This window comes from Acanthopagrus latus, chromosome 15 (genome assembly GCF_904848185.1).
Source record: "Acanthopagrus latus isolate v.2019 chromosome 15, fAcaLat1.1, whole genome shotgun sequence".
NCBI lineage: Eukaryota > Metazoa > Chordata > Actinopteri > Spariformes > Sparidae > Acanthopagrus > Acanthopagrus latus.
Window position 1 is genome coordinate 20,828,759 of NC_051053.1, and position 13,170 is coordinate 20,841,928.

A 13,170-nucleotide genomic window follows, 5' to 3' on the forward strand; every position below is an offset into this window, starting at 1 on the left:
TACGTTTTAATTTGGATTCAAATTGTGGTTCATGCTCTATAATAAATGCACACTCACTATACTTATATTAATATCGTTTATTGGCACTTTTTAAATAAAACAAAAGAACAGAAATATAGACAAATAATATAATACTGGCATAAAAAAAAGAGTGGCTAAAAGGTGACAGCCGAACATACTGTCTCGGTCGGTACAAACTGTACCTCATCTGCAAGTTGTAAATACCCTCTACAAACACAAAACGCAAACACTAATGTCCCAGATTTACCCTAAAACTGGAACTATCAAAAAATACATTTGTAGTGGTATATTTAACAACATTCAAGTGGTTCTAAAAGCCTATTGCAATAAATTTGTTACAATTATGATCACAATAATCAACTTCAAACTGAAACAAAAATATTTTTTACTGCTCTGTGGCCAGTTTGTGCATATAAAAGTCACTAGCACATAGGACTTTACAAACTAGTGCTAATACAAAAGTTTATCAAACAATGAATGCACATACACAAACCTTTGCATGTATGCAAACATGCGTGTGCAGGCATGTACACACACACACACACACACACACACACACACACACGCAAAAACAACAAATACACACACACAGACACAACATGATGGAAAAGGACCAGCCTGGTCAAAATGAATGCCATCAGAAATCATGAAAATCATGCCACAAAGAGAATCAACATGCTGCAAGGGGTTGAAGTACAGTAGGATCTCTTAAGTGTTTTCTTACATGTTTTTGAATCAGCATAACTTATTCAAGTCTCTGTGCGATCAAGAAACAGGAGGTATGTGAAACTCAACCATTTTTTAAAAAGTATAAATTCAGTCAATGCACTTGAAAACAAACATTATCCATTAAAGCAAGGCGATTGTATTGTTCCAACAGGCATTGTGTGTTGACAGGCATTGTCTATCATTGATGCTTTGGTAAGATACATAGCGGTGTAAATAAGATACATATCAAAAAGTAAATACAAAATTAAAAAAAAAAATGTGTTGCTAAAATTACAATTATCAAAAAGCGTCTCTTTCCTTTATTTCAATCCCTGCATTCTCTGTTCTAGTAAGATTCTTGGGAGATTGTTTTGTGCATTTGTAGACTTGTTTCAAAAGTTGTGATTGTGTTGAATTAACACCCAAGAATTTTACAGATGTCGACACCATGTCTTTTTTGTCTTCTTTCAGAGCTACAGTGAAGTGAATACCAGCGTTAACATAGACACAATATGGAATCGGGGAGCTAAACCATATTGTTCAGTTGACCTCGTATAATGAGGCAATAATAATAAAAAAATCAACACAGGTATCGGAGTCAAACCTTTAAAAAGATCTGTAGTATGTTTGAACCTGAGAAACGCAGGCGAGTTACAGAGGAAAGGCCTGTATTTCAAAACCTCTGGCGTTTATTTTGGTATATTAGAACCTGGCAGCAAAAATAAGGGGGGGAACCCCTGTAAGGTCAAAGAAAAAAAAATCCCTCCTCAAGGTGGTTCAGGTACAGTTTGTCAGCGGACAGTTGCTGGGCAGTAGGGGTGAGACTCCTTATGAAAGGTGCTCATATTCAGGCTACAGAGGCAACTTTGTCACAGTTGCTGGTGTAATGGACGTCTGGTCTGTCGTTCTCCAAGCGCTTCCTGTTCCAGCAGGGAAGGGTGAGCACGAAGAGGATCAGTGATCCCGCCACCACACAGCTCCCACTCAAGTAGAATGCCAAGTCATATGACTGTGTCCAGTCGAAGAACCACCCTGGAAAGTGATAAGAAAAACAGACATTGTAAGCACAGTCAGTAGGGAATCCTGACAGACACAGCAGTCAGCTAAATAATGACAATCTGTCTCCTAACTCAAGTCAAAACATCCCTCGCCTTGCCTCACTCTGTTGCTTCCAAATGTTCATAATGAAAAGCCCTCTTACCTACAACAGGGGGTCCAAGCATGATCCCAAGTCCTCCGAAGAACATGAGGATGCCGTGGGCTTGTGTCAATCTGTCCAAGCCAACAATCTTAGTGGTAATGTAGGAAGTGAGAGACCAGTTTCCAGAGAAGAAACCTAAGACAGCAGACAGGATCTGCAGCCCCAAATAAGTCTTAGTGACAGGGATAAGAAGCAGTGAGAGACCTCCTGCAAACATGGTGAAGGCATACAGATAGATACCATTGATCCACCTGATGTCCACCAGCATACCCAGCACCAGTTTACCCACACAGGTGGCAATGGCCCCTATCGATACCAGAGGAATGACACTAACTTCTTCAATGAGTCCTTGTGTCTGCGCCACATCCTCTATAAGGAGTACAGGTGGGAATGCCCCCAGACTGAACAGGAAGACACCGATACAGAAGGCCACCATGGCTTGATCCTGCAGGATCTCATACATGGAGTTCACGTACTTTGAGTACGCCTGCTGCTTCTTCTTGATGACTTTCATGATGGCCAACCCAGACAGAAAGCTGCCTTTCTTCTTCTCCGTCTGAATGGCCAAGTCCTTGGCGTCCATCGTGATGAGCAGCTCCTTCACCATCAGTGTTTTCTCAGGAGTGGTTGCAGTGGACCCTGCTGTGATCTTCAGGTCCTCCAATGGGGGCTTCTCAAAAAGCTGCTCCTCTGTGTTGCGTTCGAGGGCGGCCTTTTGTTTCTGTTTGAGGTAGTACCCTGGCATGTTGAGGGGCCTCATGAAGCCAGCGCAGGCCATGAGATTTAGTGCTACAGCGCCGATGATAAGCAGGCAGCCATCAAGACCGTACAGCACGATCAGCTCGTTCTGAGCAGTGGCATAGATGAAGGCTCCAACGCTTGTGCCTGGGTAAACAGAGGAAGACAAAAATTTAGTCATTGCGTGAGAAAGTGACAGATATATCGATATCAAGTAGAATTTTACGTGAGTATAGCACTGTTCAAATGTGTTTTTACAGAAAATGAGACATTCTTGTTGAAAACTGGTGCAATCTAGGTGATCAATTTGCTCGTTCATCTTTGTGCTCCCAGGTAATACTTGTCCTTTTTGATACTGCCACTAGGGGGCACCAAAGAAATGTCCTAATCTTACACTGGTTTTAATAACTTGTAGAGATTAGGTTTAAAAAAAAGGATGTAAATCACCATTTTATGGCCTGTTCTAGTTGAAAGTGTCAAGATTATTTCACCTCTATCTAATGCCCATTTCTGACCAAACCCCCTAGTCTGACCAAACCTCCAAGGTTTTGTCAGAAGTGGACACCTGTTGCACCTGTAACCACACCCAATGTGATGTCACAGTATACACACATCCTGGAGCGCAACCCTATATCAGTGCAGCTCAGTTCAGCAACTGAAGGTCAGCAGAATGCCTTCAGGGGATTTAAAAAAAAAAAATTATATTTAGACAACTGATTTTAACCTTAAAAATAAACTTCTGATGCTTCGCTTCTGTCTATCATCAAACCAGTAGCACAAAAGTTTTGACTCTCATCAAAACCTGATGTAGTCCCAGCCCACGTCCCTGCCTATGAGACTACTCTGCCTCTGCTACACTACAGATGTTTACCTCAGCATCCCAAGGCTTCCAGCAGCTCATACATGAAAGAAGTGAGCATGGAGAACTGGTGTGAATCGCAGTTATCTCAGAGGGTGAGCGGCAGTACCTGTGGTGACAAGGCCGAGGGCAAGGCCGCGTCTCTTGTCAAAATATTGACAGGTGATTGTCAGCGTGGCTGCGTAGACCAGACCACAACCCAGGCCTGTAGGAGGAGAGAGGACAAGGACGATCGGATGGAGGATTAGTCAGGTGAAGGGGCAGAAGCTTTGCACTTCTAAAAATAAACAGGTTTCACAGAACATATCATGATAATGTGTAGAGCTTATATTCTTCTTGGTCATACAATTCCAAAAAAACAACACTGTGCTCTGTATTTCAGTCGATGAATCTGGCTAGCGATTACAAAGATGTATTTACAGTGTGCTTGAATCTGAGAGTTCAGAGGGTAACACAAGTAGCATAAGAGAAGCATATGATCAGGAGTAAACAAGCTGCACGTGAGTAGAGAGCCACGGCCATCATCTCTGGGCATCTCTAAAAATAAATGACGGTCTTCAAATATGCATGGCCTCCCCGTTCCACTAGTCAGCACTGCTTCATAAGTGGGCAGTGCCGAGTGTAACGGGCTTACCAGGAAAAAGAACCACTGGGCTGCCACTTAGAGCGTGATAACAGGTGGTGTTTGGCCCATGCAGGCACCCATTGGCTCTTATTTTTCCCCAATAAATACAAAGTGTGGTATTCATTAACTGGCAATATAAGCTATAGTCACCCTCTGGTTTTGCATAATATCTGGACATCACATGTGGTCCTGCTTCTTCAAAATGATTGTACAGCGTGTTACGAGAGTCTCTTGTTAGACGGATAAGAAGCTTAGTTAACTCACATGACCACGGTAACATCAAACACATTTTTTTCACCTGACACTGACCAAAGACTCTACCTGACTGTCTGTGTAACACTCAAACAAGTTAAAACTCTGGCTTGTCGGGGCACAGAAGAATAAGGCTCAAAACTACCCTGGTGCTCTGGGCTCCCGGTCAGGACCGCTAGCCGCACGGCTAACTGGGCTAACTAGCCAGCAGCAGCTATGGGTAGCAACAGTTAAACTAAAGACAGATAAGTTTCACACAGCCCCTTTCAAAATTATGTAAGTGCTTAAAAATGTCTTATAATCTTACATTAACTTGTGTTTCGATTCCATTATTAACACATAAATAGTTATATTAATATATATAAACATCTTATAAAGACTTATAAGGGCCTTATAATCTAGCAACTTTCAGGATAGAAAAAATTATTTTTGCACACAGGATGCCACCCCAAGTTTATCATCGAGATTACTTACCAACCACGATCCCGTAGGAAAAGATGAGGAACTGGACATTTGGAGCGAAGGCACTGAGCATCAGGCCACCCGCCACCATTACGCCACTGAAGATGGTTACGGGACGTGCCCCAAAGTTGTCCACACAGGCACTGCACACAGGACCTACAGGGAAAGAGGTAAGAAAGACAAACAGGGGAGAAGAGAGAGAGAGAGAGAAAAAAAAATGAGTCACAGAGGAACAAAAATATTCAGGGAACAAAGGACAGAGATAATGTTATGGTTCTTCATTTGTTGTATTCTGGACAACAAACAGGGTTTCAGGGAAAATCACACCCCGTCTCACAAGGTGCTGCCGTGTCTGATGACATCACCGCCACATCACATTAGCTTCAAACTGGCAACCTGTTAAAGGTGTTGTCACATCACTTGAGATCAACTTTTACCCTTTACCAAAACCAATAAGGTTGATGGTTGTAACTCCTCAACATCCTTCAATTTCTTCTCTGGTGAGCTTTAAATTTGGACAATCATCTTATTCCACTATGTCCGACTGTATCACATATATTTATCAGCCTTTCCCACCTCTTCACCAGAGCTACATGCTTTAAATACACTGAAAGCATGTTAGGCCCAAGAGTGTTTCTTTCACTGCTTGCTGAATACTCTCATAACCGGAGATAGCTTGACTCATTCATCATGCGACATTTACTGTTTCCTTGCCCTCTAAGCAGGGGGAAGACTGTGCTGTTGTGCAGCAGGAACCGCAGTGCTGCAGCTGTCTGACAGCTGGGACACGTGTCCAAGACTTGGCCAGGCCCGAGGCAAGATCTGTCCAGTCATGATTTTTCACCTCGCCCCTATGAGAGAGACGACAACAAGAAGCCAGACCGGGGCGGGGGATGAGCCTGAGTCTCCCTTTGACGAAAATGTCAACCAAGACCGTTATCAGTCACTGATCCTGTTTTCTCAACACAGTCATGGGAGCATACCTTCACAACTGAGAGGTTACTGAGCCTGGACGTTTTGTGTGTGTGTGAGCTCCTCTTTGTTTACCATGGTGTTAGGACTTTTCACTTTTTTAATTATTGTTTCTACTCGGGATCAAGTAAGTTTATGCAGCTCAACGAAGGCAATATTTGTTTAGTCGCTGTGTTTCTCTCCTTGTCTGTCTCTCCATCTGTCTTTCTTCCCCTCCCTTGTGGTTAGATTACAGGCTAAGTGATCCTCCTACATTCATAGCATGGATAGCTTGCACTATTCATGCTTTTCTCTATCATAGGGAGCCACAAAGTGCTCATCTTTGTCACAGCATTGTCATTTCTCCCCACCCTGGTATAACATTACAGTAAGGAGAAACCATTAACACCTGTGGCTATGGTTAACATGTGCCGTGGTGAAAATATTGTGCTATTTTTAGGCTGCCTCACAATACACAATATACATCTCAGTAATTTGAACTCTCTGTGAAAGCACTGCATACAGGGACTGGACAACAACATAAAAAAACAGGATCATTTTACTGAATACCTCAACATTGTAATTGCTAAAATGTTGTATATTGTAGAGATGACTACTTGTGTTTTCACAAAATGTAAACACATGGATATTTAATAATGAGGGGTATATATGGAGGAATGAAACTGCCTAAATCATGAATAAATAAAACTAAATCAATAACATGCCATTAACTGAATTGATAATAAATGTCAATTAATAATAAATAAATGCAGGTCTTAATAATCAATATATTAACATTTTATGAGGCGTGTGGTCGATCTATGAAGTCTGATGTCGATCATCCAGTGGTGAAACATAAAAAATACAGAAGTAAACAAGTGTGTGGAAATAAGTAAGGGTTAAAAAGCAGAAATCAATATATAAATACATAAATATATTTTTAAATGAATGCATACACATACAAAGTGGAAAGTAAATAACTACGGGGCAAATTACAGCAGATAATTAAATTTATGTCAAATGAAATTAATTGTATGAATGTATTTATTCTAATTATTTATTCCTGACTTTGGCGCTGTCAGTCCTCCACAGATTATTAGAACCAGCAGAACGGTCTGATAAGTTCAGAAAATTACCCTAACCTTTGACTGTAATGGCATCATTAAAACCCCACTTACACCATATCATGTCCAGTGTCTTAGATAATAGTCTCATGTCACGATAACAATATAATATCGGCATACTGCCCAGCATCATTTCATATTGCCCCTTTACATGGAAGCCATTGGTCAGACTTTGAACATGTATTGTGCCTTTTTTCTGTTATCAGTGGTATTATGTGGCATGATAATTGAGAAGGCAAAAGGCCTGGAGATAGGTGTAAAGGTGAGTGTCTACTGCTCTACTTTGAGCACAAAGCTGATATGTTATCTCTCCCCTGATCGCACAGATCAGCAAATACCTCGGCCATAATTACATGCAGTGCCAAAACATCAATTTTCCGCTCAGGACAGACTTATCGGATGCATGAAATAGTAATCTGGAGGGAGAATGGTGAAAAAGTCACTCTTACATGACAGGACCCTCCCTGTTCCATCTCCCTGATCTAATTCATCTGGCATTTAAATTGGCTGTTTAATCCCAATGTGGACTAATGTGGAGGATTATAAGATTTTTACATTGTGTGCTACTCACTGGCTATTAGTCCCACTCCAGCCACAAGGGAGCCCACCCAGGCTGTCATGCCCTTGCCCTCCTGGAAGGCGTGCAGCCACTCAGGGTACAGGACGCCCACCGACTGGGGTGATCCGTAGGCCAGGAGCTGGGCCATGAAGGAGGCCACCACGATCGCCCATCCCCAGCCACCGTCCAGCACTTTAGTAGAAGACTCAGCCATGGTGCCGGAGTTACTGCTGCCCTCTGGGCTCTGCTACAGCGCTGACAGAAGAAGGGTTCCTGGGGGAGGACATAACAACAAACATCACAGTTGTGGTTTGGCTGGAAAAACAATTAGTGAGGCGGGTGAGTGGAGCGCATTCAAACACACTTACTTAAAAAACCCCTTGATGTAGTGATGGCTGCTGCAGCACTGAGCCTGGCAAACAGGCAGGTCACCTGTGTGAGGTCCTGAACACTGACTGACTGCAACTTGCTCAAAGGCAACAGCTCCTTTTGTTTCTGGAACCACACCTTGGAGGAGGAGAAAGTGAGGGGAAACTGCACTACTTGGCAGTTTTCTTTATCCACCCCCCTCCTCCTCCACCTCCTCCTCTTCCTCCTGCACCTTTAACCTGCCTCTTCCATGATTCAGCTCCTTATTAGACAGATGCGAAAGCCTTTTATCCTGACGCTGACCTCAGTTTTTGAGACCCCTGTTATTAAATATTAATAGGCCAGCGCAACTTTATACATCACTGAGTCAAATTTCTTTGAGGGGGGAAAGTTGTGGCCAAGCTCATCTTGCCCATGAAGCAAGATGACATCAGCACGACAGTAAACAGGTTACTTTCCCCCCCAACTAAAATCGCAGACAATAACACATTTAAGAAAATCACTGTATGAGGCTGGTGGCTGATTTACATCTCACATTCTGCTCTCTACATTCGCGAACGTCAGTCACCTTAATTTCCCTTCAAACGTTGTTGCCACATGCAAACGCAGGCAGGCAGACAGCGCTTGTTATTTTGTTGAAAAGAAAAAAAACATTAAAAAAAACGGAGATGCGGCACTCACTCACCTCAGCATCAACAAAAACAGCAGCAGGAACCCGCAGAGCTGCGCGTTCTGCGGGGACTTCACATGTAGAATGGCTTCCCCGTTAAAATCTTGTCTTAAACGACACAAACAAGTTTTTAAAAAACAAAACAAAAACGCCTCGACTTCTGTTCAGCTGCGACCCCGGGGGCGTCCGTGTGTTTAGGAGAGCATCCTGCATCAACAATGCGCACTGAGCATCCGTTTCCAACCGCTTTGTAGCCGGCGACAAAAACCGGTTCAAAGCTGTTCTTGCTGGTCCAGCAGCAGCTCGAGCGCAGTGACTGGAGGAAGAGCGCGGCTTCCTCTCGCGCGCCTGGAGCGCACAGCACACAGAGAGGAGCTCAGTCTCTCCGCCCAGAGATGTGGCGGCTTTGGTGTTATTTATGGAGGCAAACTGCACACTTTCTGTTGCCTCTACGTTGTGTATGATTTCTTTCTTTTTTGGGGGGGGGCGGCGTGCATATTCACTCACACACACACACGCAAATGTGTTTACCTGAGAGGTTTCCGGATGTGCCACCCAAATCAGACTCTTGAAAAAAAAAAAAAAAAGCTCAAGTGAAAAAGTTTAAAAAGAAAAAAATAAGATACACATTTTGTAAATAAACTTCTGCCTGTCCGGCCTAAAGTTGGGGGCTCGTGCTCTCACGGTGGGGGTTGGGTGTATGGGTTACTTCTCTCCAGGAACAATGTGAATATTGCCATCAGTCCAGTCTGAACCGGTTGATGGATGGCAACAACAAGTCCTTGCTGCACCAGCAGGGTGCACTGCCTGGTGTGCTCTCCCCAGTGAGCACTGATTAAAGCAACACACGCGCACACACACACACACACACACACACACACACACACACACACACACACACACACACACACACACACACACACAAAACTCTTGGATAAACTCTTTAAATGACATTCCTCTCACTAGAAGATGATGTTTTAAGAACTAACCAGAGGGCTTCTTTGAAGGTCATTGAGGTGGTAGATAAAAAGCATGATATTTGTCTCCAAAACGGATTGTAAAAGTAAAATTACCTCAAATTTGTACTTCAGCACATTACTTGAGTAAATTGTACTCAGTTATATTCCATCACTGCATGTGTGTTTGTTACAGGCCAGTATTGCCTACTGTTTATTTTGAAATTGTAATCCAGTATTTCTGCAATCTAACTCCATTTGTTTTCTGTACCTTTACCAGAATATAATGACCTTTTTTCCCCTTATTGCATCCTGACAGGTATTCCATGTATGCCAGAAAGCCTGTAATGAGGAACTAGGGGGTTCAGTATCTTGGCTTGAGGAAGTGAACAGGCATTTCTGTGATGTGAGAACAGAGACAAGGGTTGCTCTTTCACTCACACAGCAGCAGCATCATAAAACTGTGTCGCCATGTGATCGCACCCATTCGCATAACCTCAGGTCAGCAGCACTGTGGAGCAAAGTCAGCCGATGAGACGAGAAAGTGTGAAGAACTCAAATAAAAGTGGGCATGAAAGAGGGGAAGATGAAAGGCCCGGAGGAGGAGAGTGCAGACAGGAGGTCAAACTGGTTTTCACAATGAATGCACCCAAAATTCTTCAGGATCTTTTATACTTTTTTCCCATAGCTGAGATCTGCTGCCAGGAAGGGTCTTACAGAACAGATTTAGTCTCAATAATCCCCCTTCTGACGGAAAAATTAAGTGAAGAAAAGAACAAGGGAGGCACAGTTAATTGTCGGCAACTCTACACTGGCATTACAGTGACATGTTGCTCCAGACCAGTTCAGACCAGATTTAGTGCATGTTGGGGACAGTCCGCAGGAGTCAGACGGAGGGTGGGGAGCGATTACAGAGCCGCTCACAGAGTTAACTATTGACTGATCATTGAATTGATCGGGGTGCTCAGTTTCACTTGCTTGCATAAGTTTTTCAATACATTTATCGACACATGTCTGGTTTTAGCATTTGGGCCACTGATTCTAGTAGCAGAGGGGATAGACGGTAGTAAAACCTGAAAAACAAAAGTTTAGGGTTCGGTATGTGGGGGGGATGTACACACAAACGTAAACCGATCCTCTGGGTTCTTTGTTTTGGTAACCGGTCCGACTGCATGCCTGTTGTCCCCCCTAGTGCCCTTTGATGCATTTATTAAGCGACTGGCAGACAGCTGCTGAACCCCAGAAGCTCTGAGAAGAGATAAAAAGCCAGTGTCGAATAAGTCACAAAATTACAACACATTTATATGGCAGACTGAGTATAGGGGCTGCTCTGTAGTCTGGTGGTACAGCAATCAATTAATGGTCAACTCTTACATATTGCACCTTTAAAAGAGCAAAACAGTTTTAGAAAAACATTGCATATGTCTGTCACTCGCTTTTGAAACAAATGCACATGTTGGCCAGAACAAGATCCTTATCACAGGAGGCGGAGGCACCCATACCTTTTTATAGCAACATCTGTGATCTGTGTGATACCATATCCATGGACAATATCAAAGCTGACAATTCAACACCTCTGAGATGACAAAGAGCACCTCCGCAAACAAAAACAATGCTGATCTGCGCCCTCTTCCTCTCAGTGATCCTGATATTACAACATCAGGTGGTTCCAGGTGGGAACACTGCTGACCTGAATAATAAGTGACCCATCTCAAAGCTGGCTAAGTCCCAGACTTATCCGCAAATTCTCCTGGAGGCCAATAATGTGTGTGAATGTGTTGAACTCCGTGAATCCATCGAAACAACTTTGGATAGGTTGCAGAATTCGGAGCTGTTCCTGCGGATGTTATGACATCAAGCCCCCGAAATGTTGATGGTGTCCCACAAGTATCCATTTTCGGGACCCTAATGTTTACTCTACACAATAATATTCAGGGTTGAGCAACACATTTATAGAGACTTGTAAGCAGTTCAGACGTTTAATTATTAGCCTTTTTGCTAAGCTCAGGACATGTTTTGCTGCAGCTTTCAGCATTTTTATGTTGGTGATCTTGCAACATCAAATTGTTAAGGTTTGGTATTTTATTTATGTGTTACATATTGCCAGACTAATGGTGAATGAGAATTCAGCAAGCAAAAAATCATCTTACCATGAGCACAGTACCATCGAAACATATTTACAACTATTGCTTGCTTCTGCTCTGGCTATTTTTCCCAGCAGTTTTGCGTCAGCTGACCTGATATTCTGACATTTTTGAGTATCTTCTCTTTCGTTTTGCCCTTGTGTGACACCTGAGAAGCAGTAACATGCTGTTCTTTTCTGTAAGAGTCTTGGCAGGTGTAAACACACAGAGCCACCCTGCAGTCTGGATAAATGTCTCTTGGTTCAGCCGTTCAGATCCATAAAGCTGCAGAGGTGAAAGGCCACTTTAGCACCCAGCGTGCCCACCCTGAGCCTCCAGTCCAGATTCCTGCTTGGATTAGTTCAGGTTGCTGGCTTCAGCAGCAAGAGGGAACACTGCAAAATGGTAGAAAAACACACGATCGGCTTTGTTTGTATGAGAGCTCAGCAAGTCTTTGGACAAAGATATACTCCTGTCTCTTATGACGGGGTATATGTTTTGTTTCGGGTCGGTTTGAACCGGCCATATGTGTGATTGAGCTACAGTTACCACTGGAGAAGCCAAATGTGTTGCATAGCTTATCATCCCAGCCCTTTTTTCCTCCCGCTGCAGGTTATTGTGCGCACTTTACAATCGTTTACACTGTTAAATGATCCTGGCATGATTGATTTATGGGAAACACTTCTCCGCTCTGTAGCCAGCTAGAACCAGTTAGGGCCAATGTAGATGAGGAAATGAAAATTAGAACCTGGCTCAGAGTCAAGAGTCAAGAGTCAATGGAGCTGCTGTGTCTAAGAGGCTTATCACATGAATGCATTTTTTCTTAATGATAAATGACATCCGAAGACAACTGATCCTATATTTCAATATTTAGGTCTACGTAAGTCTGTCTGTGGATTGACCATTCAAACACTTTGATCCAGTTTGAAATAATTCAACAAGTTACGCACTGATTTAAATAAACTCATAACAAAAGCATGACACGTAACATGTCATCATAGTTAGCATCGCTGTACCAGACGTACATAAAGGATGGTAGTGGTGCAGACATCATCTAATGATATGGGGGTCAAACATCACTAGCCAGATATTTACAACTTACAGACATACAGCAAGAAGCAGAAACTGAAATGCCATCTGTGTGGTGTCACATGTGGTGCTGGAGAAAACTTAAGAAGCATTTTTGTCCATCTGTAGACAGACTTTGTCAGCGTGACAGGATCACCAGCGTGCAACATGCAGTCAGGAAACTTTGCAGGTTCAAAAACGGTTGTGGTCCAATCAAAGGGGGCTGGAACTAGAGAGGAAGGAAGTAAAAAAGGGGATGGCATTGTGACCAGTTGTGGATCACCATATCCCAGTTCCAATCATCCTGGTCCACCCCAGCTGTTATTGTTTTAACCTCAACAGGTGTGTAACTGAGAGCAAAGCGAGGCGAACTATGTAGATGACAGCTCAATAGCGCCACAACCACGTGTGATGCAGTCATGAAACCTTCCATGTGTGCAGATGAGCTCAAAATACAGCTGAGTTCACAGGTGGCTGAGGTCAT

At 43.1% G+C, this 13,170-nt stretch overlaps 1 protein-coding gene across 2 annotated transcripts; it reads right to left on the reverse strand.

The window, feature by feature from the left end:
• Positions 1-62: 62 nt before the first annotated feature.
• slc16a9a (solute carrier family 16 member 9a) lies at positions 63-8,792 on the reverse strand. Of its 2 annotated transcripts, none has more exons than XM_037124552.1 (6): positions 8,555-8,792; positions 7,513-7,773; positions 4,879-5,022; positions 3,637-3,732; positions 1,931-2,815; positions 63-1,761 (listed from the first exon to the last, which is right to left on the reverse strand). In XM_037124552.1, exons 2-6 carry the CDS (start codon positions 7,712-7,714, stop codon positions 1,577-1,579), a joined length of 1,512 nt encoding a protein of 503 aa, XP_036980447.1. In that variant the 5' UTR covers positions 7,715-7,773; positions 8,555-8,792; the 3' UTR covers positions 63-1,576. The 2 variants fall into 2 exon arrangements, with proteins under 2 accessions (XP_036980447.1, XP_036980446.1); XM_037124551.1 differs by lacking the exon at positions 8,555-8,792 and adding an exon at positions 7,869-8,034.
• Positions 8,793-13,170: the final 4,378 nt, after the last annotated feature.